Consider the following 14,791-nt stretch of genomic DNA (forward strand, 5'->3'; position numbering starts at 1 on the left):
ATCCAACAAGGATGCCCATATTTGAAAGGAAAAAAGAAATCCAATTTGTCTACCATGCCACTTAGCTTCTTTTTAATATTCCCAAGTGGCAACTGTTGCCCACAGGATCCCCAACATTTGGGACACTGAAATTCCGGCAACCCATAGAGTGAAGGCCCACATATTACAGGGCAATCTAGGATGTTGTTTGGCATCCGCGGCCTCTTTATGGACAGTCAAAATTTAAAGTATTTTATGACATTCGAAATCGCATCACACAAGGTATGTTCTAAGAGTTGTCAACATAAGTAGGGCAACACTGTTACACCCTAATAATTCATAACTCCCTCAACGTGACGCTTCCACAACTCGAACTCATAACCTTGGCTTTGATATCATTTGTTGAATCGGCCCTTTGACTATCTGATTTGAAAACCAATTGGTGTCTAGTGATTAGGGAAGCCAAAACCTTTTCTGACATACATTCAAAATTGCACACCGCAAAACATATTCTAAGAGAGCTATTCAGGTAAAAGCAAAATTTCTAGCTCTGTTGCACTCCCAACAAAAAAGGTGCTTAAGTGTAAGATTGATGGCCGACCGTAATTCAGCCCACAAGATTAATGTAATCCGACATATTTTGGTCATAAATAACATATAGCAAAAACGAAAAGAATGTTGAACATATTTTTTTTTTATATGAGTGAATTATGTCGTACGTTAATGCATGTCACTGTCCAAGGTATACATGAGTGAATACCAACACGACAATAATTAATAGTTCCTTCTATCATAGTTGTCATCTTTTCAAATCTCTGTTGTGGTTTTGGTTACGTACATATCCCTCTGTTTGCTATCATTATTTTCTTAGCTTATGTTATATATATATGTAAGTGGGATGGCACCAATTAATGTCACTCCAGAAAGGACGTTCCACTGTCTTCAAATCCACACCCTTATTCATGCAGCTCCATTGCGGGAATTGCTGACCACTTGTATCCGGCCTGTCCATTTAAATGGTTGGATCAATATTTAATGGCCACCAATATCGATCAACCTTGATTTTAAAAAACACTTCAAATTAAGTTGTGACGTCAGTGAATAATACAATTAGTTTGTCAGAATTTTATAGAAATTTAGATAATTTAAGAGAGAGGCGCTATAAGAATTATCTTACCTGAGTAATCAGACTCAACACCTTAAATTGTTTGAAACAGATAGGTCTCGACATCGATCTCAACGTCTTGTAGTCTATTCTTTTAGACTATCAAACTTTTTGTAAAATTCCAACAGTTTAATTATAGTGAATCATCGTCGTCAAATTAGTCCCTTAGTTTCTTCTTGGGAGACTAGTTTGCTAAGAGCATTCAAATGAGATGCCTTAGAAGTGATTCAATTTCCTAAATTTAAGGAAAATACCAAAAAAATCATAAAAAATCACCCACTATAAACACCTTATATTTTTCTATTCCTTTTAAGAATGCTATAGTGCAACCCAATAGATTGCACTCTAGCATTCTCATGCTTTATTATAATTAAAAAATAAAAAATAAATTCTTCTCACAGTGCGAGAAAATAAAGAAAGAGAAAATAAAAAACCTCTTCTATCAAGGACACTCCGATGCTATGCTCTTTACATTTCACTCTCTGTCAACTGTCTTAAATTCATGGATGTTCTCATCCTCCAAACCCAAAAATACCTCTTTTTCTCTATGGAACTTCACATTTCTCTCCCAAATTCCATATTAAAGCTTGGCTAGCAAGAGAACCCTATTTAGGTACAACATCCCCAGCTCGAATTTCCACAAGAACCAGTCATTTCCAATCTATTCAACATCACGTAACAGCAGAAAGTTCCAGGGAAGAAGCTCGTTTTGGGGATAAGGAGGTTCACCATACGGAAGCTGAGAACTGTGAGAGGAGAGAGAATAAAAAAAAAAATAGTTTATGAAATAAAGAAAAAAAAAATTATTTTAATGATATAAAGAAATGTAAAAAAAAATTATTGGAGAGTATATTTAAATAAGAAATTAAAAAGTAATTTTGTTCTTTATATATATTTAAGATATATGGTTGGATAGCTAGTGAAAATGCTCTAATTTGCAGTAAAATGGCCGGTGAAGAAAACTAATTGGGTTCTCGATCAGTAAGGGGAAATATTGGTAGTACTTTTCCTGTTTGGAAACAATTAAGATCATAGCGATAAGATATATGTCAATCCCATTATAACGACTTGTTTGGGTTCATATGTCAGCATTTCCAGTCCTGTCTTTTTGTTATTCGGAGGCTTCACAAGAACCAGCAATAGACAAAGCTTCCAAAAAAAAAAGTAATAGACAAAGCTTACTGCATGCATGACAAGAGTACTATTAGGTCCAGTATATGACGTAAGTGATGAGAAATGTCTTTTTCTTTTTACTTTCTTTCTTTTTTTATTTTTTTCTATTGGTCAAGATGTTGCCCAAGAATTTTAATTCTTAGGAATTAGCTGTTCAAATTAAAAGTAATTTAGATAGTTATTGTGAAAGAACTTGTGTAAGATCCAGCTGCCAGAGTAAATATATAGCTAGCCAGCTTAAAATTTGCTTGAGTAGTTAAATCTCACATTGGTTCTCTGAACAGTTGATTGTTGTGCATTCAAATATATTTTACGTACAATTAGCTAGTTCATTAGCTAAAATAGAAAAATGTATAAAGAAAGAATCGATAATTGGATGAAAATTGTATTTGAAAAACCATTAGCTGAAATTTAAAAATAATAATAATAATAATAATAATAATAATAAATTGCAGCTTTATTTAGCTATTATTGATAAAAATTTAGAAATTCCATTAAGAAGAAGAAGATATAGGAAAATCCACTAAGATCCAGTTGCCTGAGTAAAATCTAGATTTTACTTCAGCTAAGTCAACTTCGGATTCGATGCTCTCCACACAAGCGCATCTAATGGAATCTAAACTTCAATGAAAGGAATTTTTCTTTTAAATTGGATTGAAATGAATTTTTTCAATTCAGTCAATTAAATTGACATATGTTCCTAAAGCACGTAAATTAATTACATATGAGAATCACATGCTCTGTTAAGCATATTAATTATTTTTGTTCTATTTAATTTATCTCGTTGTCGATTGATTTAACCCCAAACTCTTATGAGAGAGGTAACATGCAATACAAACATTTTAAAGTTTATTACACTAAATTAAGAGTACTTTTTGAATATTATGAAGTAATTGCAAAAACAATGAAAGTTGGATAAGGGTTTTTCTTATTTAATTTGAGGGATGATTCTTAACCACATCTCTCCATTATGCACAGTGAATCAAAAATGATTATTTATATATATGGCTCCATACATACTGCGCCGGAGTTCATCTCTCTCAGCTCCCTCTCTAGCTGGCTAGTTCATCCCATTTTGTAAGGTGGGATTCTTCCAACCTGATTTTTGTTGGAGTCCAAACACGAAAGCACCAACTTTGATTCTGAAAAAACTTAATTAATTTGTCCCATCAGACCCCATGTCTTTTATGGTTGGAAAAATAAAATGTGGGACGAATCGATCTCTCCTAAGTCGATCAATATGCATTTAACGTGCATAAATTTTCTATAACCCACATGTAAGAGTGATATGTGTTCTCTAAACATGTGGGATGCACATACTATTAAAACAACATGTACTTTAATTTTCACATGCCAAATGACACATGTCACTATTACATGTGAGTTGTAAGAAATTTCATACCCCATATGCATATATCCTCCAATATTATACTAATAATAATAATAATAATAATTAACAACGTGGTGTAATTAATTACTTTAATTTTCAACCTGGTGAAAATCTCCTATGCATGTACGTCAATATATATCTCTACGGATCGAATTGAAAGGCATCTTACAATATATACTTGAAACACACGCTTAAAAAAAGAAAGAAAGAATGAAAGAATACAATACTGGAAACACTCAAGGGCTGGCATAATTCCCTACCCTGTCATATAAAAAAAAAAAAACAGAGAATTTTTCATTAGGATGATGGCCGGATTAGACATCATAACATGGAAGCTTTTTTTGTCAAAAGGGATGAGCAGTACTTGTTGGATTGCTGACTTCAAACGTCACTGCTAGGATATATAGCATAAAAGATATGTGTTCGATGTCATTAATTCTGCTTGTACATCGTTTTTGTAAATTCACCATTAAATAGATCTAATTAATCAAACTTAGTTCATAGCTATACGTCGAAATGCTTGATTTATTGGGATTAATTTTTCTTTTTGTAGGAGCTAATTGATTAAAGTCAAAAGAAAAGAAGACAAATTAGACAGTATATCTTATATATCATGCTTTTGAATGAATAAGACAAAATATCTAAAGTTGAAGTTGAGCATAAGTTCTAATATTTTGGATGAGTGAATTTGGAAAATAATTACTAACCACGTCATCTGCACTAGATTAAGATAAAATTGAAGTTAATTAGAGTAAATCCCCCAATGATTGAATTCACTCAAACCGTCGATCTTTTAGATATGGTGTACATACGTAGCCACTCATCTCCAAAAACATTACATAATTACCCCACATGCATCACGATAGTGCACTAAGCCTAATTTCTATTTGGTGGTCAATGAATCGAATCCCACACTTCCCATTAAAAAAATAAAGAAATAAAAGGCAATAGCATTATTATCATAAAGATCCACAGCAAACTCTCGACTCCATCATGATCATTTCGATAATTCTAGGCTCTAGCTAGTTGTTTGTAATATTATACATACATATATATATATATATATATATATATATATATATATATATGTGTGTGTGTGGTGTTTGTTTTACCAACAAAAAGAAAAAAGAAGAAAAGAAGAAAAGAAAATAAAAGAAAAAGGAATTAATGCGGACGTACGTATTAATTAAATGGATAAGGGAATCCAAGAGAGACAGAGACAGGAAATGCTGATCGATCGACTTGTATTGGTGTTGTGCATATTGCTTTTCTGGTCTATAAGAAGGCTCTTTCTCATCATGGTGGTGGCAGCCACAAAGATAGAAGTAACCGTGTAAGTGAGAGGTTGTGTATCAGCCATAGATCGATAGAGATGGCATGTGGGATGTCTTACGAAGGGTTTAATAAGCTTAAACCCTACTTGGCAATGATCTCCTTGCAGTTTGGTTACGCAGGAATGTATATCGTCTCCATGGTCTCTTTGAAGCGAGGCATGAGCCACTACGTACTTGCAACCTACCGTCATGTTGTTGCCACCATTGTCATCGCTCCCTTTGCGATTCTTCTTGAAAGGTCTCTCTCTCTCTCGTGCGCATTAATATATCTGTTGCTATATATATATACTAGTAATTGAACTAGTAGATTCCCTTCGATCTTCTTTGCTGCTTTATCAATATAATGAATATTAATTGTCTTTTGTTCTTTTTACAGGAAAACAAGACCAAAGATGACTCTGCCGATCTTCCTAAGAATTGTCGCGCTTGGTTTCCTAGAGTAATGCTCTAAATACGTACCCTTTTTTTTCTTTTTTTTTATGAATAATTGAACTATATTGATATAAAAAAAAACTGTACAAACTCCAAAACCACAAACAGAAACACAAGAGCAAACAAGCTCTAAAACTTCTCAAACAAACCCAGCAAAACAAGCTGAAAACGAGACTACAACCAAAACAAACGGTCAACAAGACAGGAAAACACGAGAAAACAAACAAGCAACTGGAACTTAAGACAGAAAAGACTCATCAATATTCCAGCTCTTACAAAGACTAATATTTTCCTTGGTCTTTTGAAACTTTCCTTTTCCTGCAATCCGAGTTCTCACCTACTTTAAATACGTACCTTGGTTTACTTATATTCGTACATAGATGCTTCGGCATGCATGCCAAAGCCATCATGATAAGTTCTTTCATTTGATGTATTGTGCATGGACTGTTGTCTGTTGCATATGCAAAGCCATCATAATTTTCTTTTTTTATATATATCAAGATAAGTATTTCTTTCATTTGATGTATATATATATTCTGCATGGACTGTTGTCTGTTGCGTATGCAAAGCCATCAAAATTTTCTGGATCGGATAAAAGAGGTGACCAGGCCAGGTGGAACGTCTAACTTGGAAATTAAAAAGCCTTTTTAATTAATTGATTCTTTTTTAATATTATTTTATTTTTGGGCTATGAAAATAATTTTTTAAGAAGAAGAGGAGGCAAGGCAGTAAAACATGTAGTCCAGGGTCTAATATTGGTGGAGTTTTGCTTTAATCACCAGGCCGGTGCTTGATCAGAACTTCTATTATTTGGGGATGAAGTACACCTCAGCCACATTTGCATCTACCATCTTCAATATGCTCCCCGCAATAACCTTCTTAATGGCAATCGTCTTCAGGTACAATTAAGTTCCAATTAATTTATTTATTTAATTACCCACGTCATCATTCACTAATTATATGTAGCGTTAGTCGACAGCATGCATGCAATAATTGGCTGGCACTGGCCGGCCGGGGCCACATATATACCAATTGTAAATTATTTGTCATGGCCCAAAAGGTGATCTAATAAAATAATATTATTCTGATAATTAATCAGGTTAGAGACGGTAAATTTCAAGAAGTTACACAGCGCAGCCAAGGTGGTGGGCACAGTAATCACGGTGATGGGAGCAATGGTGATGACCTTGTACAAAGGCCCCATCGTTAATTTCATCATCGGGCGAGCGCCAAGCCACCACAAAAGCAGCGCCGAATTGGCGGATCAGCATTTGGTCACCGGCACGTTAATGCTCCTAGCTGGTTGCTGTAGCTGGGCCGCCTTCTTTATACTGCAAGTGAGCTAATTTAATTTATACAATTACACATTAATTAATTAATCCATCAATTTATTTAATTTCCTATGGCTAAATATATATATATATATCGTCAATCGATCCGCACTGTGATCGATCGATGGTTGTGGTTCGATACAATATCAGTCATTTACGTTGAAGAAGTACCCTGCGGAGCTCTCTCTCACAGCTTGGATATGCCTGATGGGCGCGGTGGAAGGTTCAATCGTGACACTTGTGATGGAACGTGACATGAGCGTGTGGGCCATTGGATGGGACTCCAGGCTTCTTGCCGCTGTTTATTCTGTAAGTATATATCCGATACTCGATCACGAATCTTGGCTTTATTCTGCGCAGCTACATGCATGCAGTATATATATATATATATATATATATATACGTACACTTGGAAAAGAATGTTCAGCTAGCTTTAATAAATTAAAGAAGGCCAAAATGGGCGATGCATAATCTTTTGACACTATTGAAAAATGTTACAATTAGGGGATAGTTTGCTCCGGAATCGCATTTTACGTACAAGGATTTGTAATCAAGCTACGCGGCCCCGTGTTCGTGACATCTTTTAGCCCACTCTGCATGATCATCACTGCTGCTCTGGGCTTCATTATTTTAGCTGAGCAAACCCGCCTTGGAAGGTATATATATAATATAATGCTCTTCATTAATTCTTTCGAGAATTTACATATCCATCGCAATGTCTTTTGTGCTGATCATTTCCTATATATATATATATATATTTCAGTATAATTGGAGCCATTCTGATAGTCTTCGGCCTTTACACTGTCGTATGGGGTAAAAGCAAAGATCTTCCAATCTCAAAAGCGACAGTAATCGACGAGAAAAGTGGCACCCAAGAATTACCAATCACGGACACCACTAAATCAATCAACGCCAGTTGCAAAAACGATGTTGTAGCTGCCGGAATTTTGTTAAAGAATCCGGCGACAGTCTAGGGTCGTGAATACGTACACTTTCTTTCTCCAAGCTAGCTAGCAGCCTAGCATGCTGCTGCTGCTTTCAATGTGTATCTATTCACTTGTTTAATGTTCGTTGAGATCGATTACAACGAGAGCTATATATATTATAAATAAGTGAATTATGTTTTGCTATATATATATATATATATATATATTGTTAAAGCACTCTCATTATCTTTCTTCTTCTTTTTTCCTCCAAAATTTAGGAAATCAAACTATATGTATACTTTTTACTTTCTTATCTAAATATACTCTACAATAGCTTTTATTCTCTTTCTCTATACCACATAAATATTCATTTGTTAGAAAATATAAGTTCCCTAATCCTCACATTTTTTACAAAAAATTCCAAAATAATCCTTAATGAAAGGCAAAGAGAGAAGATAAATATTTTGTGTTAAAATAATGGATAAAGAAATCCTTTAGCTTGGAAGGCAAAGATTGGATAGTTGCTGCAAGTGGTTTTTTTGTACTTTTTTCCTATATTTAAATAAAATAAGCAGTTATTGGGTAGTTATTGGGAATACTCTTATAGCCTGTGGAAAAACTTCGCTAATCCCAGGAACTATCAATGGTTGTACAATCATAATCTCGAATTATCAGTTTTTACAATGTCGATATATGAAGTTTCAGTCTCTTTTAATTAATTTCATTCATACGGTCTACCGTTAAGGTTTAAAGTTAAATCAAATGGTAAACAGGTAAAATATTTTTTATACTCCTGTAAAATTTATAAAATTATAACTTAATCCTAAATTTTTTTTAAAAAAGTATACGTGAATTTTTAGTTTTTTTTTTTTTATTTTATAAACGGGGGTATTTTGAGCATTTTGGAATCATCCGTTAGGATTTAATAGAAAATCTTTACTGATGAGTGAAATTAATCAGGACCGAAACATGAAATACCGATATTGCAAAAATTAATAATTTGAGATTATGATTGCAAAACATATAATACTTTAGGAGATAAGCGAAATTTTTCCTAATATATTTATATACTTCATTTTCTTTTTCTTCTACTTTTGGTGCTTTAATTTGGTTTAGGTTAAGTCTTATTCCTTATACGACTTTTTTTTTTTTTTTTTGAGGATCTTTCCTTATACGACTTATGCTTATGAAAGATACTAAATCTATAATGGAAAAGAATATAGGACACTTTGCATGTGTATGTTGGTGCCTCGAATGTCCTATGATTAAAATGCAAATTGTGACATATACATATATAAACTAAAGGGGAATCAGAGTCGATCGTGCATGGTAACTTGAAGATCGACGTGGCCCATTTTTTTGAAATAAAAATTCCTTACATTACCCCCATATTTTAAAGTTTTCATTTTAATTGGGCAGATGAAAATATGCATTTTAAAAATGTACGTGAGAATCTTATATATTTTGAACATATTTCAAACACATATAATGTTCTAGATATAAAGTAAAAAACCATACTTTCATCCCACACTTATTTCATCATGCTTATGTGATAATGTCAATCAATCATTCTTAGAAATAAAAAAAAAAAAAAAAAAAGAGCTGATCGATTGGAACTGGCACGTTCACATTATAGGATAGTGATCGATGAAATAAAAATATGATTTATAGGACCATTCACTCCAATCAATTATAAGACCCAAATTGCATTAAGAGAAATGCTACTCACACTCTCACTTCTACATTCTCAAGTGCATACTCCCTAACATGAGAGTGAAAATCATCATTATATTTTGGATAAATTACTATTAGATTTTGAATCTGATTGTGATTTTCACTGCCACATCAAAAAATGTGAGAATAGGAATGCGAGAGTGAGAACGTGTAGCATTTCTAGATCTTGCATTAATATTAGTCTTAAAGAAGGCTTAAAAATTATTCAGAAAGAAGAAAAAGGAAAATCATAATCAAGTTTTAGTATTATTGTAGAAAATCATATTTAATTTCTCATGCAGATGTAGTTATAATTAACCTAAAAAAAATAAAAAATAAAAACTGAAAATGAAAATCCATTGAGGACCCTCACAGGCTCACACCATAACAATAGGTACCGTTCTTTGAGATGTCATGGACTCATGGCGAGTTCCTAGTGGAGGCCCGATAAATCCCTCGGCCTCAACAGTTTGGTCGCAAAGCCTCTGTCCTCTCTACTCTCTAGCTTTGCGCAACCAGACCCACTTGATACATATATGGCCTCTCTCTCTCTCGGCTATTATTCTTCCGTGGAGAGAGAAAGCAGAGAGCCAGAGATTGGATTAGAAAGAAAACAAAGTGAGAGTAACAAGGTGGGAGAGAGATGGTGATGTGGGTATTTGGGTATGGTTCTCTTATATGGAAAGCTGGCTTCAACTACGATCAGCGCCTCGTTGGTTTCATCAAAGACTATCGCCGTGTCTTCTATCAAGGTTCTCTTCTTTGTGTGCGTGCGTGTTGTGTTATGCGTATTCCTTCTATTTTGTTCATGTTTTGTTTGGTGGGTCATTACGATTTAGGTAGTACGGACCACAGAGGGACACCGGAGTATCCAGGAAGGACGGTGACATTGGAGCCTGCAGAAGGGGAAGTCTGTGTAAGTTTTTCTTGACAAACATCGACGCCCACATCCCAGTTTTCAATTATCATTTTTCTTGTTGGTCTATAATTACTTGAATGCTGGTAATTCTCAATCATGCAGTGATTATTGTATCGTAATGTGAAAGCTATTAAGCTATTATCTTTATGGGATATCGTACATTGCAGATATACATACATATATGTATGACTAATGGAAAAGAGGACATAATCTACTCCATTTAAGTGATGGATTGTAATTCATAATCCAATGATTCATTTGGGGATGCTGATATTTAACAGTACGAGGCAATTATATAAAATGAATGTAAATTAGAGGAGTATCATGAGATAAAATGTTAAGCTCTTTACTCCAAATTTCATTGACAGAGCAAACTTGCTAAATTGCTAGGTGCTTTGTCGTTTGGGTGGGCAGGTTAAGTTTTGTTTTTATGTTGATGCAATGGTTTTATTCTTTTTCCGCTTAACTTGTACACAAACTTCTGTCAACATAGAGGAAGAATAGGTTATCTCAGTTGCATCAAGGAAAACAATTTACGAAAAAAAATAAAAGGTATCATGTGATTGGTATGCAAAAATTTATGCTCACTAACATCCTTATATATTTTTGCCTAAAAAAGGAAGGCACCCAACTAGTCTTTGGTTGTCTGTAGTCAGAGAAAAGAAACAGCCTCTAGCTGTTCATCAATGGTAAACAGAACATAGAAGTCTCCCGCTTAAAATATATCCGTATGCCATACCCCTGTTTGGTCCTTGAGTTGACATAATTAAGTTCTTTTGTGCTGAATTTCAAATTATCAAACAAGACAAATATGTGAAGTAGATAAATTTGGGATTTTGCGAGGTCACAGTGGGGAGTTGCCTACAAGGTATCTAAGAAGGAAGATGAAGAAGTTGCACTAACGGTAAGGTTCTTCCATCTTCTTGCCTGTTATTGATTTGCTTAATTACTTCATACGGGTAAAAAATTCCTTACTCTCAGGAGCCATGGAGAATATTATTAGTCCATTCCATGCAATGCATACATACTATGATGTACTGGGAAGTTAAGAAATGAAGTTCCATATGATTAACTGAATATTAACAACAGAGTAGGACTTGCATTATTTGCGCTGTAACCATGTACAAACTTGTAAATAATTCTCCATGCCTCTAAAGTGAATGACAAAACTGAACATTTTAAGCTGGTGGCTTGGGGTTTCAAGCAGGGAAAGGAGACCTCTGAGTTTCAATATCAAATGAGGGCGTAACTATTACTTTGCACTTGATATGGAAAACAGATCATTTTAACACACAAAAACTCTTTTCTGCTCTTAAGAGGGTTAAGCATGGTATGGTATTATGGTAGTAGCTCCATATAGGACGTTCTGCCCTTTTTAAACCTTTTTCCTCAAGGATATGCACCCCCAGGCACATGCGCAGTGTGGCAGCAGGGGGTTCCATTTAAGTCTGCTCCTATTGTTATATTCAATTTGGGACACACTCAGTTAATTTGATCATTGCCATCGAAGTTGTTACGTGTGGCTTTTTGTTGTCTTTTGGAATTTTCTGTGCTGAATGCTATATATCTCATCTTCATTGCAAATATACCTGCCTATCTGATCTCCTACTATCTTCCTTAACAAAAAGAGTAAAAAAGAAATATCCTACAATATGAATATTTACAACTTCATTCATCTAATAATCATCATCTCTTTCAGTTTCATGGAATTATTCCCTGATAAAAAGGTCTATGGCATCAACCCCCTTTGTCTTTTCCCTCTTAACACTTCTTTTATAAAAATGGTATATTGGTTCTCCTCACTATAATTACAAGCCCCTCACTTAACCACTCAGTTTTCTAGTCTTTCATGTAAGACTTTTTTTAAAAACCCACTTCTTACAGCATGCTGGTGTTGTGCAGCTATATGTTTGGTTGCTGCCAAGAGGCAGTAGAATGACTCGATGAGTGGTTAAGTGTGGGGCAGTAGAATGACTCAATGAATCCCAATCTTTTATGACTGACAGCACCCTCTGTGAAAAATAATATCTATTATTTGAAGTTTGCAAAGCACTTCATCACCCAAGAGCTTGTGTAATCTGCTTGAAAATCTTTCAACTAGTTATCAATCAGTCCTGAATTATCATTTTGTTAATCAAATTTTGAGCTTGTGAAGATGCTTACCATGTTTTGCAACCTCGCTTTTCAGTCTGAATTTTTTCTGCAGCCCATGACTAATACTTCCTGTTATAAGTACACAGTATTTAGAAGTGAGGGAGAAACAGTACGACAAGAAGGATTATCTTGATTTCTTCACTGTAAGTGCTACATGCTAGTATTTGGTGTCAATAGCGTAATGAATTTATCAATTATGTAAGTTAATCTACTGAAATCTGTTTTAGGAACCCTCAGCTACAACTCCCACTGTTTCTGGAGTAATGGTGTAAGCGGCAAAACCATCAAGAACTTTATATCTTTTATACATGTTGGATTGCCACAAGCCAACCAGGTCAATACCTAAACTTTCACCTTTTAGGTACATTGCATCTCCAGACAAGAAGCTCAATGGGAATTACTTGGGGCCTGCTTCTCTTGAAGATATTGCCAAGTATGCATCTTTCTGCATTTGCTGTGAAAGAAAACTGTGCTCTGAAATCTTGAATCCGAGTAGTGAGACCTACCTAAATTTATGAAGCACACTCTTCTCTGTCTTACTGACAATTTAAAAAATTAACCACGATTTATTTTTAGTCCTTTAATGTCATTATTTCACAATCTTAGAAGACTGGATGATCAGATAACATTATATGTTGTTGAAGATGACTGTTTTTATCTTTTTCAAAGTCCTGATATCAGTTGCCTTTACTGTATTCATGGTGCTTTTCTCGACCATATATTCATTGCTCCCCCTCGTCCAGTAAACCCTACATTTAATTTGTGCTACAGCCCAGTTATTCTGCTAGTTGGGTGATTCCCCCTTTGTATCCTTTTCTCGTCGTGCAGGCAAATCATTCATGCTGAAGGCCCTTCAGGACCCAACAGAGACTACCTTTTTCACCTTGAGAAGGCTCTTGTTCAAATGGGTAAGGTTCTCTTCATAACCTTTAGATTTATCTATTACCGGTTGTATTAGTTTTTCGCTCTTTAACTGGAATGGCTCTCCCTCCCTCCCTCCCTCCCTCTCTCTCTCTCTTCTTTTTTTTGGATAGGATGTAAAGACAAACATGTAATGGATCTTGCAAATGAAGTGAGGCGCATCCTTTCCCAGGGGGAGCTGACTGCTTCATGAGGTCATGAATACTTGGCAAAAGGCAAAAGGTTTTTATGATTTGGAAGCAGTCATCAAGGTTTATCTGTTGAAAGATACTAAACATATTGGACTTGATAAAAAAAAGGCTGGATACTAAGCATTGTTGGGACTCAGCTTTTCATTTAATAGAGGCCCCTCCTGTTGTTAAACAATCACTCCCATTGTAAAATCTTGTCACTATTGAGCTTCTGTGCTCGTGCCAAGAGTTATGCTAGCCACTAGAGACTCCATTAGGGCATGAGAAGAAACATGGACTTCCACCAAAAGCAAGGTGTTGTAAAATTCCATTCTTTTTTCTTGCTCACCTCAGTTGTTTCAACAAATATTATGTTGAATCCAATAATTGATGCTTACTTTTGATCATACATATCCTTTCTACCTCGATATAACTTGTCCATTTGTGACAAACAAAACTCATCGCTTGAATGTACTTTCACGACATGCCCGACTAACAAATCAGCTCCAAGAAACAAATATACAACCCGGAGATACAAGGCTTCTCCTTGAAAAGAGCAGTGGCAAAATCTGTTGTTCAACCGGAGATTGTTGATCATACCTCAACAATCAGACCGGTGGATCACTGACTAAATAGTTAAAGATGGTACTCGTACAAACGCGATTCAATTTTCACTGCCCGTTAGCTTGAGAGGGCATTCGGATCCTATTTATTCGGGCAAGTATTTGAACATTTTGAGTAGATAGAGTCTAAGCTACTCAAACATCTGCCCGAGCAGCGTAAGACCCAATGCAATGGGCAGCCTCATTAGAACATTCATATTGAGCTCTCCAAAAGTTATTTTTAGCCAAATTATTGGGTGCGGTTGAGGGGTGCAGTGGAGTGAGGGGGAGTGTGAGAACTGAGAAGGGGGGTTGAAGGTGGAGAGAAAAAAATGAGAACATGAATTTCACTAATAGAGAATATATATATATATATATATATATATATATATATTATAAAGGTAGATAAATATTTAAAGAGTTAGATGTTTAATGGTTTTGAAAAACTGGCTAGTTAAAATAAAAATAAAAAATAAACTTTTAGGTTTAAATTTAAAGAAACTTTGAGGACCTCACTAGGAATGACCTGATCACCATCCACATAAGAGGTCATCAATTTAGAATCAGTTTTCTGTAGCCATA

At 34.9% G+C, this 14,791-nt stretch overlaps 2 protein-coding genes across 2 annotated transcripts; both read left to right on the forward strand.

Moving 5' to 3' along the window:
• Positions 1–5,001: 5,001 nt before the first annotated feature.
• On the forward strand, positions 5,002–7,934 carry LOC133854520 (WAT1-related protein At4g08300). The gene is made up of 7 exons (XM_062290760.1): positions 5,002–5,279; positions 5,418–5,480; positions 6,256–6,372; positions 6,573–6,810; positions 6,955–7,113; positions 7,309–7,460; positions 7,568–7,934. The coding sequence occupies exons 1-7, from the start codon at positions 5,080–5,082 to the stop codon at positions 7,776–7,778; spliced, it is 1,140 nt and encodes a 379-aa protein (XP_062146744.1). The 5' UTR covers positions 5,002–5,079; the 3' UTR covers positions 7,779–7,934.
• Positions 7,935–9,913: 1,979 nt separating this feature from the next.
• On the forward strand, positions 9,914–14,016 carry LOC133854529 (gamma-glutamylcyclotransferase 2-3). Its single transcript, XM_062290768.1, has 8 exons — positions 9,914–10,195; positions 10,283–10,359; positions 11,213–11,266; positions 12,603–12,659; positions 12,744–12,784; positions 12,878–12,949; positions 13,345–13,424; positions 13,551–14,016. The coding sequence occupies exons 1-8, from the start codon at positions 10,087–10,089 to the stop codon at positions 13,628–13,630; spliced, it is 570 nt and encodes a 189-aa protein (XP_062146752.1). The 5' UTR covers positions 9,914–10,086; the 3' UTR covers positions 13,631–14,016.
• Positions 14,017–14,791: the final 775 nt, after the last annotated feature.

This window comes from Alnus glutinosa, chromosome 1 (genome assembly GCF_958979055.1).
Source record: "Alnus glutinosa chromosome 1, dhAlnGlut1.1, whole genome shotgun sequence".
NCBI lineage: Eukaryota > Viridiplantae > Streptophyta > Magnoliopsida > Fagales > Betulaceae > Alnus > Alnus glutinosa.

Bases quoted from the DNA above. Each gene is read 5' to 3' on its own strand.
- LOC133854520 (XM_062290760.1), top strand. From the start codon at position 5,080: ATGGCATGTGGGATGTCTTACGAAGGGTTTAATAAGCTTAAACCCTAC. The intron at 5,280-5,417 runs GTCTCTCTCTCT...TTCTTTTTACAG, and splicing joins TTTGCGATTCTTCTTGAAAG to GAAAACAAGACCAAAGATGA. The intron at 5,481-6,255 runs GTAATGCTCTAA...TTTAATCACCAG, and splicing joins GTCGCGCTTGGTTTCCTAGA to GCCGGTGCTTGATCAGAACT.
- LOC133854529 (XM_062290768.1), top strand. From the start codon at position 10,087: ATGGTGATGTGGGTATTTGGGTATGGTTCTCTTATATGGAAAGCTGGC. The intron at 12,660-12,743 runs GTAAGTGCTACA...AATCTGTTTTAG, and splicing joins ATTATCTTGATTTCTTCACT to GAACCCTCAGCTACAACTCC. The intron at 12,785-12,877 runs GTAAGCGGCAAA...TTCACCTTTTAG, and splicing joins ACTGTTTCTGGAGTAATGGT to GTACATTGCATCTCCAGACA.